At 51.1% G+C, this 13,662-nt stretch overlaps 1 protein-coding gene across 7 annotated transcripts in view; it reads right to left on the bottom strand.

Moving 5' to 3' along the window:
- Positions 1-13,662, bottom strand: part of rnf220a (ring finger protein 220a) — a 156,490-nt gene that overhangs the window by 4,699 nt on the left and 138,129 nt on the right. For all 7 annotated transcript variants that reach the window (XM_061243749.1, XM_061243750.1, XM_061243751.1 and 4 more), the window contains 2 exons: positions 3,429-3,537; positions 1,174-1,248 (listed from right to left, as the gene is read on the bottom strand). In XM_061243749.1, the coding sequence (XP_061099733.1) occupies positions 1,174-1,248; positions 3,429-3,537 (184 nt within the window). The remainder of the gene's footprint in view (positions 1-1,173; positions 1,249-3,428; positions 3,538-13,662) is intronic.

The following is a 13,662-nucleotide window of genomic DNA, read 5'->3' as shown; positions in this document are numbered from 1 at the left end:
GCAAGTTCATATCTCAGGTCCCCCCTGAGAAAAATATTTTGCGCAGCAAAGAAAAACCAAACCAAAAAACCAAAAAATCGACCTATGCTTTCAACCGCCATTCATCACTCATTAGACCTTAACGACTCTTGAAACCGGGCGGCCATTTTGGTCCAAACAGCGCTGCTCCGCTCCGACCCTCCTCCACGTCCGCACGCCCCCGCACAGCCTACACGCTGGTACCCCCACCCCAAAAAACACACACTTAAAGAGTGACGGACCTCTCCCCCTGTGTAAAACAAAGGGGGTCACCTGATTTTAATAAGCGCCGTTTCCTCACATCGTGCGCCAGTCGCTGTGGCCCCGCTCTATTAAACTGGTAAGAGCGGCCCGGCGGTAACCAGATTACGCGCATTTACTTTGATCAAGACGCAGGGAGCCCCGTCGAGCGTCTTTATTGCTGTCTTCGGGCGATGTTATAATGGCTCCATTAGCGCGCGGCTACGCCGCTCCCCCCCCCCCGCCCCCCGCCCCTCCCGTCTCAAACAGGAGGCTTTTGTGATTAAAATAAAAAAAAGGGAGCTTATTTAATATGTGGCGTGTAAGGTCCGGGACTGGGAAACAGATGAGCGTTTTCTTATTAATTGCTTCCTCGTGTACTAGCAGGGCACGACGGCCAATAACGCACGCTCTCTCCCTTGAGGGGGAGGGGGGGGGGGTAGCTGAGTAACTGGGACACAGGGAGGGACAGAGGGAGTATTTGGGGGGTAGCACGAGTCAGAGAGGTGGCAGCACTTGGGGGAATCTATTAAGTGTTTGGCTGTGTGAGGGGCCTGGTGGAGGGTTAGGGGACACTGACCCAAGTACAGCTCTACAGGGATCTCTTTCACTTACCTCACCTCTGCCTGGCCAAAAAGCACTGACCTCAGAAGCCCCACCCTGACACACATACCATTAAACTAATGTATCAGAATTTGGATGAATTTGGATGAGATATATATGAAACACTATATAGTTTAGTATAGCAGATTCAAATTTGCGTCATGGCAGGAGGTAGAACCAATTTGTGAAATGAAATGTCCAAATGTGGAAGAAAAACATGCCAGTTTACTTTCTGACCCCAGGACTTTCCACCTCAGTTCATAAGTGGCGTGGCTGCCTTACGCTAAACATCCGGAGGGATGGCGCTCTTACCAGAGTCCGCAGCCAGCATTCCTCACAGTGAACGTGCCAGCACTGGATGGAGGCTAGGGGCATGGTGTAGGACTCCTGTCACAGGCAGAACCAGAGAAAGACAGAAGAAGAAAGAGAGAGACAAAGAGAGAGAGGAAAAGGGAACAAAAACAGACGTTGTTGATTCGATGCCACACGAGAGCCACCCTCCCCCCGCCTCCCGCCCCCCCCCCAAACGCATGCCAACACGTCACGGTCACGGTCACCAACACGGTCACGACACGGGACGGGACGGGACGGCCCCGACGGGGGCCACAGAGAGAAGCAGGACCAGCACGAGCGCGGAAGCCACAGCCAGCCAGCAGCCAGTCACCCACGGCACGGCACGGCACGGCAGCACAGAGAGCCTTACCCTCCGGGACGGGAGTGTCCGCGTGCCCCCGCCGCAGCCCACTACGTAGCCTCTATACAAACAGTAAATGCTGAGCGGGAGGGGCTTTGGGCTCTCCCGCCGCTCCGGCCCAGCCGGACCCAGATTCTTGTCTTCAGCCCCTGTTTGGAAACGCTTCCTCTGGAAGGAATTCGAGAGCGGCACTGAGCACAAGAATGTGGCGGCGTGAAGCAGACACACAACGTACCACGCACGCACGCACGCACAGGAGACACGGGCACACGCACAGGCACATGTTGAGAGCCGGGTCGCTGTGGGTAACACGGGTCGCTATGGGCTAATACGGGTCGCTATAGGTAACCGGGTGGCTATGGCTAACACGGGTCGCTATGGGCTAACACGGGTCGCTATAGGTAACCGGGTCGCTATGGGCTAACACGGGTCGCTATGGGCTAACACGGGTCGCTATAGGCAACACGGGTCGCTATGGGTAACCTGGGTCGCAACTGGTTACCAAGTAACTATGGGTTAACTGTTCCTGCTGTGTATTCTTCTCCTTTCCAAACGGATTCTGTTCTGCTTCTTTCGACGTTCACATGTTCCTTCAAATTGTCAATGGTGAATAATCACCCTGTAATCACAGTGAGGAAACGTCTTCTCTGCAGTTCTGTTGGAAACTCGGCCATCTCGCATGTGGTCGCGCTGGAGGAACAATCCTATTAATCCCTGGATCTGAGACGAAATCGAGATGCTCGCAATACTTCGTAGGACCACCAGGAGGTGGTAGAGATCCACTGATGACCACAGTCAGCTGAGCAGACGGGATTCATTCAGTAAAAACCTGCTTCTGAAGGTTTCAGGAGAAAGACGCAAGCTTACTGCGTGGTATTTCTCATGCAGTGTTATTTATGTTGAAGGGGAGACCAGTCCAATGCAGTTCAATGACATCTGGGGGGAAGAGCCAGTAGAGCCTGCCCTTTGTTGGCATTCAGACAGACAATTTATCGAAGTGAACTTTCAATCATTCACGACTAGAGACAGACCCAAAGGGGAAAGAGAAGGGTGTGGGCATGGCGGAAAGAGGATGAAAGACCAGTTATGGCCGCTGTCAACTTCAGCTGGGGACTTCAGAAACTATTCTAAGGCAGAAATAAGTAACTCTACTCTCATACACCTCAGAAATCCAGGTCCTGAGGTCTCAGGGATCGAGCCAAGAGTGACTGGGAAAGATGACTGAGCCGTGTCTTAAGGTTTGGACAGCGCATCCTTTACTCGTTCACACACCGTCTGTCTCTCTGTCTCTCTCGTGTGCCTGAACGAGAATTCCACTGCCAGCTCAGAAAACACAGCCACACAAACGTGGGGTCTTCATGTCTGCATGCTGTCTGACAGCAGTCCTACTTACTCCACATTTGAAGTGAAGTGTAATTTGGTTCAAAGCTGGAGTGGAGGGAATTTTCGCTCACACAAACAGTTGAAAGAGAAAACTTTTGTTCTTCACTCCTCAGCAGGGCTTCGAGTTTGACTTCAGACGATGGCGGTTTTAGACGTTCGGGATAAGATACACTAAACGCGGCTCTCGGCTGTAGCATGCTGTCATGATGAAAGGCAATGCGAACGAGTGGCTACTACAGGCTGTGAGAGGAATTAAAGTGTGAAATCTCACAGTCTGCACACAGACTCGTGCTGCAGACATCTGAAGATCAACAGTCATCAGCACCACTCGCCTTCTCTGAAGGCTTTCGACGGTTTTGCATTTACGCCCCAACGGCGGCCGTTCCGGCTCTAGTACCGCGGAGAGAGACAGACAGACGTGCAGGCATGGCCAGAAAGACACACACACACTCAGTGTAACACACGGTCGGGGAGGAAAGGAGGTTCTTACCATGCAGATTAGACACTTGTATCGGTCCCCCCTGAGGATCTGCTTCTCTAGCTCCCGGATGCGGGCCTTTAGTGCTTCTAGAGTGGTCGCCGTCGAGTCCTCCGTGATCCTGCCGGGACCAGAGCCAGGTTAGTGACATCTTATTAAAAATCCTCTCCTAAAACTGCAGTTCTGTTCATTCATCAGAGGGTACAGGTGGGATTTGATGACATACGTTTTCAGCAGATTGGCTCTGTACGATCATGGAGTGTGACAAGAACATTTACGTATGGCACTGCGGTCTTTGTGTCAGCATGATGTGGGTTTAGAAGATTGGCTCTGTAAGAAGTGCTCAGTAGACTGTCTCTGTAAAATGTGATCAGTGGAGCCTGGCTCTCTAAAAAGTGCTCAGTCGACCATTTCCATAAGGAGTGTTCAGTAGAGATGCGTTGTGAGCACTGTTGAGTATGTACTGTAAGCGCAGAGTGTTCAGTAGAGACTGACTCAGTAAGCAGGGTGTTCAGTAGAGATGAGTTGTGAGCACAGCTCAGTACTGTAAGCGCAGAGTGTTCAGTAGAGACTGACTCAGTAAGCAGTGTGTTCAGTAGAGATGAGTTGTGAGCACAGCTCAGTACTGTAAGCGGAGTGTGTTCAGTAGAGGCTGACTCAGTAAGCAGTGTGTCCAGTAGAGATGAGTTGTGAGCACAGCTCAGTACTGTAAGCGGAGTGTGTTCAGTAGAGGCTGACTCAGTAAGCAGTGTGTCCAGTAGAGATGAGTTGTGAGCACAGCTCAGTACTGTAAGCGCTCTATACTCAGTCCTGCCAAGGCCTCTCTCTGACCCTGGAATAACAGCTGTCTCCAGCCCCTTACTAAATTTTCCCTGATTAATGCCCCCGGCTAGTAAATGTATATTTAACACTGTCTCCAGCATATGAACTTGCAATAACTAAATCAATACCCCTGCTATCGATTGTCCGACAAGCAGCTGGTGAGATGCTTATGGTGATCGGGTGATTTTCCAGCCAGATGGAGCCCTGATCTACGGTCCCCTATTGATCCGCCATCGCACCGCCGCGCTCTGATTAGCCGCCACGCCGTTCCGCGCGCTAGCGTTTTACTACCCGCCCGCGCGCCGCGACGGGGAAGCCGGCGGGATCCCTGACCGGGACGGCCACAGCCGGCAACCGGCCAATCGGCGGACACCCGAAACTGGAGAAGAGTACCGTTACAGTCAGCCTTCTCCAAGGAGACGGCGGAAGACAAATTAACCGACGGCAGCATTTTGCCAAGACCGGTCCTGCGTCCCCTCCGCGGATGCAAGGCTCCCCCCCCAGAAGCTTCGACGCAAAATGGCAGAGCCTTCCCAGAGGCCACCGGGACAAATGTCAGGTCGCCGGGCCTCCGGGGCAGACGCGCAAACAGCCGTAGCCCCCGACGACGACGCGGGGCGAATCGCTAAAGCGCCCCGCGCGTTTTATTAGGGGTCCAGGACCGCGGCAGGCCGAATACAATCAATCGCTTTCATCAACGTGACGGACGACGGTGGGTTCCGCGTCGCCTTTAATACGCCACCGGCCCACCCCTCCGAAAACCAATACGTGCCCTTACGTTTAACCCACGCCACCCGTCCCGGGACACACTGGCATCGAAGCCGTAATTTCTCAGGGAGCAGCATTAGTTAAGGGACATTAATTAGAAAAAATAATTACATAAAGTATTCCATGGAGAGGGCGGTGGGGGGGGAGGTAGAAAAAAAATTAATTATGAGAGGGGACGGTCCTGTGTGGACAGTGGGGTCCTGTGTGTGATGGAATCCATTAACATCTCCACGGTGTAATTACTGCATCCCGGAACCATTGCGTGACTGTGCGCGTGTGAGGGAGGGAGCCATTTGTCAACGCGCGACTGAAGGATGTCTTAGAAGGGTGGGGTTTTTTTGAGTTTCTTTTGTGTATGGTCGAGACTGACAATACACCTGTCACCTAACTGCAGAGCCTGATCATGGAGGCGTGGTAAACACACACACTCCACTACTGTCCCAGACTCATACATCACACACCTCTTAAACCTCTCCACCGAATGAAAGGCAACTGTGGAGTCTCAGACAATGGGACTTTCCTCAGTGGCTTCCAATGGCATAATTCAGTGTGAATCTGCCTTGTTTACCATTTGGATTTGAAAAGACTTCCCTGTATACAATCTGAGAGGCTGCTGTTTTCAAAACTGGCTCAGATATTTGTTACGTGTACATTGCCAAAGATTCTGTTAGAAAGCTCTACATTAGCCAATGTACTCAAGACCTCGCCAAACCCCATCAGCTCCACTACAACACACCTCCTTCAGCAACCGCTCCTGGGTCATTTACAAACCTACGATGAGCACTCACCACCCCCGATTCCCAGGGGACCCAGGTTATTAACGGGCGATTCCCCTTCGGGTCCAGAAGTTGTTTTTAAAATGGAAAAAAGCGCAAATGAAACCGATTGGGGCGGAGATGGGAGGATAAGCCTTTCATCCCTCCCCATCTCGGCTACACCTCCTCTTTACGGGAGGACACCGGGGGTGGAAATCTTTAGCGGTTGACGTGCACGCGCCGTGCCATCACAAAGGCAGAGACGCCGGGGCCGAGTCCTTGGCCAATGAGAGAGAAGGACCCCCCCCCCCCCCCGGTTCAATCAGCGCCGTGTCTATAATCCTTTTATATCTTGCCTTATTTGCGAGGAGCTTGTAAAAAACCATTTAGGCCTGATTAGCATGCTAGCTGATAAAGCCGCGGCTACGCCGGTTTCTGCACTCGGCGGCGGGAAGTTGCCGAACTTTACGGGGTACATAAATCACGGCGGACCTCCGGACTGGCAGCAGCAATAAGTAAACTTTTCCTATAAACAAAAAGTCGCTCTCCCTCTTCTCCTGCTCTTTCTTGATGAATATTCATGGCCCTGGGATTTATAGCGAACCGCACTCCGACTGTAATCTAATTTCCGAGCCCAATAAAAGGACTGGGGGGCTTTCGTTTACGCCGATCGGGGGTAGCAGGTAACCAGGTTTACGGGCGCTGTTTTGTTAGTGCGCTCAAGCGGGAGGAGGAGATGAGGTGATCTCACTGGCCCTGGATGCCTCCTCGTCTGAACTGAGACTCGGCGTTGACAAGAGTGGGCCAACGATGACTGTGTTGTGACTATGGCAGTCAGAGGCTCGAGAACCGCGCTTGGGTTGAATGGTCAACAACCTCATAGTTCGCCCTCTTTAGACTAGACTCTACACTGAGGGGGGTAAGAACCCTTACAGGACAGTGAATCGACTCTGCGTACCTTCTCCTCAACAGCACCGGGAGCATTGAGATTCAAGTACTTGAGACTAATTTAATGCAGATTTTCAGAATAAATAAATGGATAAAAATCTCCCATCGTGTCCCTGCCGCAGGCCTCGAGAGGGCCCAAAATCCCCGGGGATTTACCGTTCGCTCTATTAACGGCAGTCATCCTCCCGGGGCAAGAGCTACGCTCTACTGTCCAAACACGGACTTCTTTTAAGGAGGACTGAAATCAGACACGCTCTGTGGGCACGTTGGTCTCCGACGGCTCCGGGATCCGATACGGTGAAACAAAGTGGCGGCCTCAGCGCCGCGTGAAGATGTGATGCTAATCTGCCGCTGCGCTGCCTCCTCCCGCCAACCGGTCTCCGTCAGCCGCTTATCTTAATCTGCGGTCCGGCCCTGTTCCCCACTCCTCTCTGAGCGAGGGGTCTGTGATCAGCCTTTCTGCTCCCACTCTGCAGGCTCCGGAGGCTAAACCCGCGAAAACCGTGTCCGCTAAAACAGCATCAACTAACCCGTGTCTGCTAAAACCGCATCCGCTAAAACTGTATGTACTAAACCCGCATTCGCTAAATGCGTGTCCGCTGAACCGCCAGGCGCTAAACCTGTGTTCACTAAAACTGCATCTACTAAACTGCGCTAGCTAAACCCGCGCTAGCTAAACCCGTGCTAGCTAAACGTTTTCCCGCTGAACCGCCAGGCGCTAAACCTGCTAGTTCTGGAACCTGTTCAGGTGCAGTTCTGCAGGGATACAGATTAACAGCTGCTTTAGGAAACACCATTTAACCCGACAAAAACGTGTAATAAGAAAAAAGTAATGCTGAATTACATTTTTTAAATAAAATTGTGGCTCAAAGAGCCTTTAAAGAAGATGCCAGACATTGCTAAACGTAAACAGCACAGAGTATAATTATGCTTACGTTAGATTAGTCTCACCAACTCCATGACTAGCTTATATTATTTTACCGAGACTTAAACATACAGGCTACAGAGCAGGGCCCTCTAGTGGTGAGATGTCAGTACTGCCAGAGCCACTCGGTCGGTGCGCGCGTGAGAGAGGACTACAGTTTGCGCGGCCACTTCCTTCAGTCACAGCACAAAAGCTGCCGGCAGCCCCTAATGAAGACAGAGCCCCGCAGGAGGGCAGGAAGAAGACTGAGACGCCGGGGTAGATACAGCTCGAGATAAAAGCGGCCCATCTTTCACAGTGGTTTCGGAGAGATGGAGCGATGGGGAGAGAAAGCGAGGGAGGAGGGGAGGGAGGTTGAGATTCATCATTTAGAAATTGAGGACAGATTCAATTATTCGCTGAGCTACATCGAAATCTCGGCCGTTTTTTCCGAGCCGAGCGCGGAATTTAGCGGCGATCGCACAGCTGGCAGGGGAAGTCTCATTTATCTTGTGTGGAAAGAGCCGGCCCGGAGAACGAGCCCAGGACCTGGAGATCATTAGACACCTGGGATACCGCGCGCGCGCGCACGCACACACACACACACACACCACACGCACGCACACACACACACAATCATACACACCACACACACTATCACACAAGCACACTCACTAGCACACACTCAGAAACATACACACACCACACGCGCACACACACTCTCACAAACACACACACACACACACACACACACACACACACACACACACACACACACACAATCATACACACCACACTCACTATCACACAAGCACACTCACTAGCACACACTCAGAAACATACACACACCACACGCGCACACACACTCTCACACACACACACACACACACACACACAATCATACACACCACACACACTATCACACAAGCACACCCACTATCACACAAGCACACTCACTCAGAAACATACACACACCACACGCGCACACACTCTCACACACACACACACACACACACACACACACACACACACACACACACAATCATACACACCACACACACTATCACAAAAAGCACACTCACTATTACACAAGCACACTCACTATCACACTCAGAAACATACACACACACACACCACACGTGCACACACACACATACATACATATACATACACACCCACACAACACGCACTCACACACATCACACGCACACTCACAAACATACACATAAACAACACACACCACACACACATACATATACATATACATACCACACACACACATACATACATACATACATACGTACACACCACACGCACACTCACATACATACACATACCACACGCACACTATTTCATATCTCACACACATACACATACATACACACAGCACACATACACAAACATACACACACATACACATACACGCACACACAGACAAACTATTACACACTATCACACACATAAATACCACATGCACACACACACACACACCATCACACACACATGGATACACATACACATACACACACACACACACACACACACACACACACACACACACTTCACTGACTCCCTGCAGCTTCTGAGGAAGGCAAACAATTTTCAAAGCATCAAGAATATTTATTTATCACCCTGAGGGTTTTAAGAAAGGCTTTCACACATTTGAAAAACAAACTTTACCATACCCACTAACTTTCGAAAATTAAGCACACCAGCCCAGCAAAATAGGAAAAGCATGAGAAATGTCTCAGTTAGCAGCTTTTTTAAACCAACTTGAATAATTTACGGTTTTGCCGTTTTCAATATGGCTGTGGACTGTCAACAGTATCTTAAAACTCCGCTGTGGTTCTGACAGGCTAAATGAAACAGATTTTTGTCCGCCACAACACGGGAGTGTATTCCGCGAATATTTCTCTATTAAGACAAACAAAAACACAACAGACACCTCTAACAGGTACACACGGGCACCCGGGCAGCCCCGGGACGATTAATGCCCCCTCCTAAAAAAAGATGCACCCGCAAGCGCGACGCCATAAATCAACCCAAATCTGATTAATGATGTCATCACGCGTCCGTGTCATCACGCATTTATTTAACCCTCCCATACATAATTGAAATGTCGGGGCGGGTCGCGTTCGGGACGGCCAAACCGGGGCTGACGCGGGGCGGGCTGCCTGAGACAGAGGGCCAGGCTGCCTGAGACAGAGGGGCCGGCAGTGGAATCAGGACAGATATTAAATAAAGGCGCGGTGTGTCACGTCTGGGCCGGCTGTAATATGGCCGACCGGGAGCCCCGCGCGCCTTTGTTTCCTCTCTATCAGAGCCGGTGAGTCATGCCCCCGCAGGCTAAAACACTTACAGCCCCCCCGGCAGCCCGGAGCGGCTCCGCGTGGAGGGGGAGATGAATCAATCTGAGCTGACAGGCTCCAGCGGAGGAAACGGTGTTCAACACACACTGCAGCTTATCTACAACACACACTGCATCTTATCTACAACACACTGCAGCTTATCTACAACACACTGCAGCTTATCTACAACACACTGCAGCTTATCTACAACACACACTGCAGCTTATCTACAACACACACTGCAGCTTATCTACAACACACACTGCATCTTATCTACAACACACACTGCATCTTATCTACAACACACACTGCATCTGATCTACAACACACTGCAGCTTATCTACAACACACACTGCAGCTTATCTACAACACACACTGCATCTTATCTACAACACACACTGCATCTTATCTACAACACACACTGCATCTGATCTACAACACACTGCATCTTATCTACAACACACTGCAGCTTATCTACAACACACTGCAGTTTATCTACAACACACACTGCATCTCATCTACAACACACACTGCATCTCATCTACAACACACTGCATCTCATCTACAACACACACTGCATCTTATCTACAACACACTGCATCTTATCTACAACACACTGCATCTTATCTACCACACACTGCAGCTTATCTACAACACACACTGCATCTTATCTACAACACACACTGGAGCTTATCTACAACACACACTGCAGCTTATCTACAACACACACTGCATCTCATCTACAACACACACTGCAGATAACCTCAACACACTGCATTTTATCTACAACACACACTGCATCTTATCTTCAACACACACTGCATCTCATCTACAACACACACTGCAGCTCATCTACAACACACACTGCAGTTTATCTACAACACTGCATTTTATCTAAAACACACACTGCATCTCATCTACAACACACACTGCATCTCATCTACAACACACGCATACATGCAGGCACACAGACAGATGCACGCACACACACACTCATCCACAATACACACACAAACATGCACGTACACATACACACGCACGCACACACTCGTCTACAGCAAACAGACATTCGCACTCACACACACACTTAGACAACACACACAAAGCACCGACAGACACACGTAGGCACGCTCACACACACACACACACACACACACACACTCATCTTCAACACACAATCTCTCTTTCTCAACAGACTCACAAACTAACACTTTCTCTGTCCCTCTCTCACACAAACACACACACACTTTTTAACCCCCTGCAAGCCCCTCACACACGCTGGGCACACAGTGCGCTCACGGCGAATCAATAAGTCTCAGGCTGTCCAGCTCACATCCCACCCCTCACCCCACTGCTATTTAATATGTGCCTCACTAATTGTGCAGAAGGTGCCATTGATTCATTTAAATGATGCTCCCCAGGGTCAGAGGGGGGATGGGGGGGGGGGTGGCCTGATTGGGGGCTTTAAACGGCTGTGGTCCTTTTACACAGTAAATGCTTTGAAGTGCGCGATACTGTTTCACAGGTGTACAATACGCCACCATCTCCCTTCATTTCCCCAGCTGAGGAGGGAGAATGGAGCCTGAATGAAAATCAATCGAGGAAAAGGGTTTATCTGGAGACGGTCGGCGGGAAATGGAAATCGCGCAACAAAAAGGGCTAATGGCTTATCGCGGGGCCCTTGTTTACGGCCTCTCGTTTAGCGCGTGGCTCTGCATAGCGTATGTGGTGAGACTGTGGACGTGTGTTCGGTCAGCGCTGGGTGCTGCCAGGTTAGAGGCCTGAGGATAAACGGAGCCGTAATGGCCGCCGGGCGGGGGCGGCGGAACGCAGTCGCTGACCTGTGACCTGTTGGAGATGGGAGAGGAAACTGAGCCGGAATGGGGGAGGAGAGCGGTGGCTGTGGCAGACTCGCCGCGGTAACCGACCAAACAACACATTTGGCCCCTGTCCTCGCCCGGGTCGCCGTGCTCCGACCCCAATTACCCATTCGGCGGGCCGCGGGGGCGTGCTCCAGCGCCCCCTCTGGAAATTGTTTTGGGCGCGCGCTTGTCAGCGAATATGGATGAGCGCGGGGGGCCGGGGGAATGAGGGGGCTGCCCTTTAACTCGCTCAGGTTATTCAAATGTTATCCGCCGCTGCCGGCTGCCGGGAGACCGCTCTGAGGGAGGGGCCCGTTCCCCCCGGCGACGGGCAGGCAGCTCTCGCCAAACTGGCAAACACTTCCTGTGCAGCGTGACGCTAACGCGGGCTGGGCTGCGCCGAGACACAGAGCACAAAGAACAGGCTGTTCAGCCCATCCACACTCCACATTCACCCACACACTGCAGAGTACCTACTGCACCAAGTCATTACACACTACAGAGTACCTACTGCACCAAGTCATTACACACTACAGAGTACCTACTGCACCGAGTCATTACACACTACAGAGTACCTACTGCACCAAGTCATTACACACTACAGAGTACCTACTGCACCGAGTCATTACACACTACAGAGTACCTACTGCACCAAGTCATTACACACTACAGAGTATCTACTGCACCAATCATTACACACTACAGAGTACCTACTGCACCAAGTCATTACACACTACAGAGTACCTACTGCACCAAGTCATTACAAACTAGAGTACCTACTGCACCAAGTCATTACACACTACAGAGTACCTACTGCACCAAGTCATTACAAACTAGAGTATGCAGCAATCACCATTTACCTTCAACCCTAATTTGGCACATCTGATTCTACTAATTAGAAGCTCAAAGAGAGTTGTTTGCGGTGTGCTTTGTTAAGTAGATCTCCAGGAAAAGGGTTGAGCAGCCCTGACCAACGACCGAGGGCAGAAAAGCATATACTTCATCTGTTTTCTATTTATTTCTGGCCTGGGTTCCATATGTACTGTAGCTACATTACATTACATTATTGGCATTTGGCAGACGCTCTTATCCAGAGCGACGTACAGTTGATTAGACTAAGCAGGAGACAATCCTCTCCTGGAGCAATGCAGGGTTAAGGGCCTTGCTCAAGGGCCCAACGGCTGTGCGGATCGTATTGTGGCGACACCGGGATTAGAACCACCGACCTTGTGTATCCCAGTCAGTTACCTTAACCACTACGCTACAGGCCGAGTCACATAAAGTGACTCGTAAAAGAAATAAAAATTGTTTTCGCCGGTAAGCGGAGTCGATGCCGAGCCATCGGGATCACACCTGCTAGTAGCTCTCGGCCTGTAAACGTACAACATAACGTGAAATGCTGCAATAGTTGTGAGAGGGAGATTGAAGATGCAATGGTGGCTAACCCAGAATGCACAGGGAGGGAGGGGGGGGGGTGTAACACCTAAAAAGAGGGGGGCGGGGGTGTTAAGATTCCTGTACTGCTCTCCCCGGGTGTCAGCGAGACAGAGCACTGCTCGGGATCGATACCAGCAGAACGTCCCAGTGATCAAACCCGGGGATGAAGTATGCTTCCTCTGAAAGCCCGAGAAGAGAGAGGACAGACTACACAGGATGCATAATTTATGACCCGGCCGGCTTCCGTTCAGCACCTGCCAATAACAGCGCGGCGGGGAAGCGTGTGGCGGGGGTGCGGGATGGGACACGCGCACGCTTTCTCCAGCTCTGCCGCGCCCTCCACGCGTACGGCTGTTCGGAGTGTGCTCTGATGTTTCTGATGCTTCCACGCTGTGTTCATTA

The sequence above is a fragment of the Conger conger genome, chromosome 5 (assembly GCF_963514075.1).
Source record: "Conger conger chromosome 5, fConCon1.1, whole genome shotgun sequence".
Classification (NCBI taxonomy): domain Eukaryota; kingdom Metazoa; phylum Chordata; class Actinopteri; order Anguilliformes; family Congridae; genus Conger; species Conger conger.
This window is presented reverse-complemented; position numbering and strand designations above follow the sequence as displayed.